Genomic DNA, 6,000 nt, shown 5'->3' with positions numbered 1-6,000 from the left:
TATCCTTGGTAGAGAGCATCAAATAGCACTTTTATAATTACAAAGCCCAGCAGTAATTAATATTGATTTTGAAACTTAGTGAAGGTCAACACTGGACTTCAATCTAGCCTTTACTCTGGAATTCATTCAGGGAGCATTTTCACTAGCCCCATTACCACTCCAACCATGACAACAGGCTCAAACTTGAATAAATTATCAGAATAAAAAAATTTTTTTTTAAATTTTAAGATGTAATATACTTTTGTACGGATCTTGACTCCCTAGTGAAATGGTACCTTGATTATGAAAAGAAGAGTCTTTTCCTTGAGTTTCTAATCTGAAAGGGTTTGGGTTTTCTTTCCTCTTTCAACAAATAAGTATTGGGGTGGGGGGTGGTCTCTAGTTTGCCATACTTTCTAAGTGACAGATAAAGCAGAGGAGAGATGGAGCAAATAGTTGTCAATCCACTGAGAAGTTTAGCCATTTGTCATCATTGAGAATAGTGGCTCACAAACGTGACTACACATTAGAATTATTTGGGGGAGCTTTAAAAAAACAACCCTGTGTCTTGCCACATAAAATATTCACAGCAGAATTACTCATAGAAGCCAAAAAATGGAAGCAACCCAAATGTGCATCAGCTGATGAATTGATAAATAAAATGAAATACATAAAGCAGAGTAGTTTGCAATAATAAAAAAGAATGAAGTACCATTACCTGCTACCACATGAATGAGCCTTGAAAACAAAATGCTAAATGAAAGAACCCAGATACAAAAGACCATATATTGTAATGATTCCATTCATATGAAATGTCCAAAATAGGAAAATCTATAGGGACAGAAAACAGATAATGGCTGTCTAGGACGAGGGATTTTGGGGAGGAATGGAGGAATGCTAATGAGTACAGGTTTCTTTTTTAGAGTATGATAATGTTCTAAAGCTGACTGTAATCACCAGGGAAATGCAAATCAAAACCACAATAAGAGAACACTTCAAACCTGCTAGAATAGTTATTATCAAAAAGACAAGCGACAACGAGCATTGGTCAGGATGTAGAGAACGGGAACTCCTGTGCACTACTGCTAGGAATATAAATTAGTACAGCCATTATGCAAAACAATATGGAAGCTCCTCGAAAAATTAAAAACAGAACTACCATGTGCTCCAGCAATTCTACTTCTGGGTATATATCGAAAGGAAATGAAATTAGTATCTGGAAGACATTAGAATTGTACCCCTCGATTTGGTTATCTGCAGTATGTACCCAATCAATTGCATATTTCCTGCCAATCTTCATGGCCTTTGTGCCATCTTCCTAACTGGGACTCTGTCACAAATTTCCCTTCAATGTCTCAGCTATCTGGCCAGGAAGGGGCCTCACTTGGAAATGCAGTTCAGCAGTGCTGGCCTCCTAACCAGGCCTGACCTCTTGCACACTGGCTGGCTGGCTGATATCCTTCCTCATGTTAAAGAATTACCTTGTAATAGTCCACATTGTCACTTGCCAGACAATGTGGATTGCCACTACCTGGACACACTGCTCCTGGAGCCCATACCTGCTTAAATGTTGATGCTGGCCTGCACAAGCCAGAGATGGCCCAAAATGTCCCCTTGGACATAACCACTGATGGCTGGTCCCTCAGCTCCCTCAGGCAAGGGTATGACATTCCTGGATTCATCTCCTTTTCATACTGGCCTGCCATAAGGTTACAGCACTACCTCCAAAACTTGTTAGAAAGGATATAAAACATTTACTATCATATAGAGTATTAAAACACTATTTAAAAAGTATTGTTCTTTCTAAAATTTAGATAGTAAATTCCAATAGCAAACTCTCTTTTGAGACATTCTTGAGGATTTCACTGTGTTAGTACTTCTGAAGGGATTGTGGAATCAATCAAGTGGTATCATACTCTTAACTGCAAAAAGGCTAGGAATCAAAGGGCTCCAGTGTAAGTGATTCAAAAGTCCGGCAACCAAACACCCTTCAACTTGGGGAGGTTATACTGACTCCTGTATCCAGGCGTCACTGTTCGGACCACTGGAGGAAAGAAACTAAAGAAGGAGTTAGAAATACGTCCGTCAAATGTGGGGAAGACATTTCACAAGCAGGAATAACAAATGGGTGTGAAATAGGATGGAGAGTCTTTGTGCAAGATCACAGATTTACAAACAAAACCACACGGCTATGAGAAGTCAGGTTGTAAGTGCTGTTAAAACCTCAGGGACACAGATGAACACATGTCAATCTAAACATACAGGGAGGGAGTGCTGTTAACTATCAACAAAACTACATACTTCGATACGGCAGAGATCATACATTTTCTACACTGATTAACAGAAAGATCCAAAATTCAGTTCTGTGTATTGCTAGGAGCAGCAACCTTGGTTCCACAATTAAACCTAAAAAGTAGCAACTGCCAGATAGTTGAAAAACCCAAAATTCAACAAGTAAAAAAAATCATTATTTATAGCAAGTATTCATTAAATGTTTATTACCTGAATGACAAATAATTTCATCCAATAATTTTTAAATTGCTTAAAACTGTGAGAGTATTTAACTTTTCAAATTTCATATGATCTTATTCCTTCCGTGCTCTACTTTCTAAAAGCTTGATATCTTTTTCTATTTCTCATCAAAAATTCTTACGCTCATAGTGAATAAACTGGTGACATTATAAAATTACTTTAGTTCAAATGAAAAGGTGTATTTCTGCTAGACATCTCACCCAGTTGCAAATTAATCTGGACTGGAACAAAAATATGAATTAAATTTTTCTATCATTCTCTATAAACTTTTAGTTTATGTTAGGCTTCGTTTAGGAGATCAGATTTTATGTGAATCTTACTATTCATGAAGTTTTCTAACTATATAACAGAAGACTTAATATTCAAAACTGTTTATACTTTTATAAGTCAGGATGACAAGAACCTGGAACAGACTTTCTACACAAAAGGCCTGTTTCCAATGGGAATATACCATAGTTCTGATTTTATGCTCACATCACACAAAGATAGGCTGTTACTGGAGAGATGTTTGGTACAGATGGTATTTTTAATTCTCCATGTTTTGTCCAAAAATGTAGTCTTCATTTTAATCAAGAAGAGAAGCCTGGAATTTCTTCCATTTCAAACTCGTCTTTCCATTTTTGTAGGTCTTTTGCGTCATTTATCATCCATAACTTTGCAAAACACTTTAGCCTTTTCCTGGAGAGAAAATAAAATACAATTTATTTTATAAATGAAATTGTTGAGGTACAATACATTTCGCTGAAAGCTATAAAAGGTCTATGATGGGCGCCTGGGTGGTACAGTCGGTTAAGTATCTGACTCTTGGTTTCCACTTGGGTCAAGATCTCAGGGTTGTGAGATTGAGTCCCATGTTGGGCTCCATGCTAGGCGCAGAGTCTGCTTGAGATTCTCTCTCCCTCTGCCCCTCCTGCTTGCGTACTCTCTCTTTCTCAAATAAATAAATCTTAAGGGAAAAAAAAAGGTCTATGACATTAGAATACCAGGCAGGGTTCTGTGGTTAGGAAGTTGTGCCAGCGTCAGCCTTTGGGTGACGCTGTTATAATCAAGGACTGAGGCTGCAAACTGCCACTACTACCTCCAGGGAGGGGAGAACCCAGCTTGTTCCCGTCTAACTCAGGCCAGAGGCTGTGTGTGCTCACAGGATGAAAAGTAAAGCTGATTTAATATAGTAAAGCTAGCTAATGAAAGAGCAGAATGCCAACATAACATAGACATATTTTTTCCGTCGAAGACCAACCAGTTAAATGTTTAGGGTCTGGAACCAGGGTGAATTCCAGCTACTGTTCCACCACTGACTAGTTATGGGACCCTGACTTCCTGGTTGATTTCCAACCCTCGCTTGGCCTCATTTTCCCCAATTATGATATGGGCAGAAAGCCAGTCCCTGTATCTCACAAGGCTGTCATACAGACTGAGTTAATACATGTAAAGCGGTAAGAATGGTAACTGGCACCTGTCTATCTAGGTTGCTGCAAATGACTGCATAGACTTGTTTCTGTGCACAGTAGGCATTCAAGGAATACTAGCTGTTACCACAAACCCATAAATGTACTGGATTCCCTTTGGTTTCTTTGATCTAGCCAATGGAACTGATGTGATAGCACTTTCAGTAAAAAGGTAAAAATAATGAATACAGTGTCCTAATAAATGATCAAATTCTACCCCAATGCAACCTCTTTTGACAATTCTCTGTCTTGTCAAGATTATAGATTTCAAAATGTCACACAGTAGTTGGAAGAGGTAAAATATTATAACCTGTGAATTTTATTGCTCTTGCTATTATATAAGCTATATAGCAGCAATAACTATAAACTACCATATTTTATCGCCATCTCACATATATAATATCCCTTTGCAGTAAAGTTTTATTCTAGTTTCTCTAGGGAAGAAGAAAAATAATAAGATAACAAAAGAGGATTTGAGTTTGTCCTTGGACTTTGCAGAGAACTAAGGGCTTATCTTTGAACTCTCATAATAAATAATTACTTTTCTAATTTGACATTGTAGAAATGATCCAAAAGAGAATGCCAATAGAGGAAGCTACATGTCATGCCATTTATTGTATTCCAGCACTTTGGACTTGGTCAGCCACCATTTACCACTGCAAAGTATAGTGGCAAGGCAGAACCACAAGAGGGAAGAAATGAAGTGGGTTACACAACTTCAGTATACAAGTTGGCAATTGTTTAACTAATATTAGGTACTGCTATTTCAATATTTAAATTTGGTAATGATTTCCAGGACTAAAAATTTTTCTTGTAGTATGGTGACCAGCCAAGATTTTCCTGAGCCACCCAAGTGCCCCCAGCCAAGATTTCCTATTTGACTAACAATCTGTTCCCTCATGGTCACATGGTTATCAACCAACGCAGTAATGTCTTGCCCCAGGCATATCAGACTTTCCAGGTAGTGCAGGAGTGGGGCAAGAGATGGGTAAGGAGCTTATGTCCTTTTATCATATAATCTTGTATTTGGGGGAAAAGAGGCTGTAATTTATTATTTTTTAATATGGTATTTTTCTAGGAATATCTTTCTTCCAAAGTATACCTCAAATATATATTAATATTAGTTAATATACTGACTACATACTGGCTGGATATCAAGGGTAAAAGATAGAATACATTCACGTAAGCATTCTAAGTGACAGAGAGAATGCAGTTTAAAGATTTATTCATCTCTGAGAGAAAGAGCAAGAGAGAGAGTGGGGGGAGGGGCAGAGGGAGAGGAAGAGAGTCTTTAAGTAGACTCTTCACCAAGTGTGGAACCCGACAGGGGTCACAACCCTGAGATCATGACCTGAGCCGACACCAAGAGTCAGACGTTTAACTTACTGTGCCACACAGGTACCCCAATAAAGCTGTTCTTTTTGGTTTGTTTTGTTTTTAAAGTAGACTCCACGCCCAGTGTGGAGCCCAACATGGGGCTTGAATTCATGACCCTGAGATCAACACCTGAGCTGAGATCAAGGGTCGGACACCCAACCAACTGATCTACCCAGGTGCCCCGCAGGTAGTTTAGAATGAAAAATTTGTCACAAACAATCCACAAAAGAAGTGACAGGGGGATACTGACTACAATTACATAGTTATATAATACTATTATTTTCATTCATGTCCTGACAGAATTCTTATTTTCTGAATGCATATATGAATAAAGGAAGTACTCTAAAGGTTTTAAATGTCATGGTTTCTTTTAGTAATTTGTTATATAACTGAATGCTTTAAGCAAATAATGTGTTGGCACACAGTAAGGAGTTAACTTAGTTCTTTAGAAAAATGACTGAAAAACCAATTTAGCAACTTAACAGATAAAGATCTGAGTAGAGAAGGCGGACTGAATTCACATGAGCTTTTCAAAGATCTGTTTTCATTTTAATTATGTGTTTCAGAATATTTAAAGAAATGCTTAAAGGTAAATCTGACGTTCATTTACAGGACACTCCTCTTCCTTGGACAACTTGGAAGGTTTCATTACAAACCAAAAAAT

General features: G+C 37.8%; 1 protein-coding gene across 3 annotated transcripts in view; it reads right to left on the bottom strand.

The window, feature by feature from the left end:
* Positions 1-2,449: 2,449 nt before the first annotated feature.
* The window catches only part of MSH3 (mutS homolog 3), a 185,146-nt gene continuing 181,595 nt past the window's right edge, over positions 2,450-6,000 (bottom strand). For all 3 annotated transcript variants that reach the window (XM_035014749.1, XM_035014750.1, XM_035014751.1), the window contains one exon: positions 2,450-3,189. In XM_035014749.1, coding sequence (XP_034870640.1) covers positions 3,081-3,189 — 109 coding nt within the window. In that variant the 3' untranslated portion in view covers positions 2,450-3,080. The remainder of the gene's footprint in view (positions 3,190-6,000) is intronic.

Source organism: Mirounga leonina, unplaced genomic scaffold (assembly GCF_011800145.1).
Source record: "Mirounga leonina isolate KUSES-001 unplaced genomic scaffold, KU_Mleo_1.0 Mir_168, whole genome shotgun sequence".
NCBI classification, from domain to species: Eukaryota; Metazoa; Chordata; class Mammalia; order Carnivora; family Phocidae; genus Mirounga; species Mirounga leonina.
Note: the sequence above shows the minus strand (reverse complement) of the source record. Positions and strands in the feature narration are given on the sequence as shown.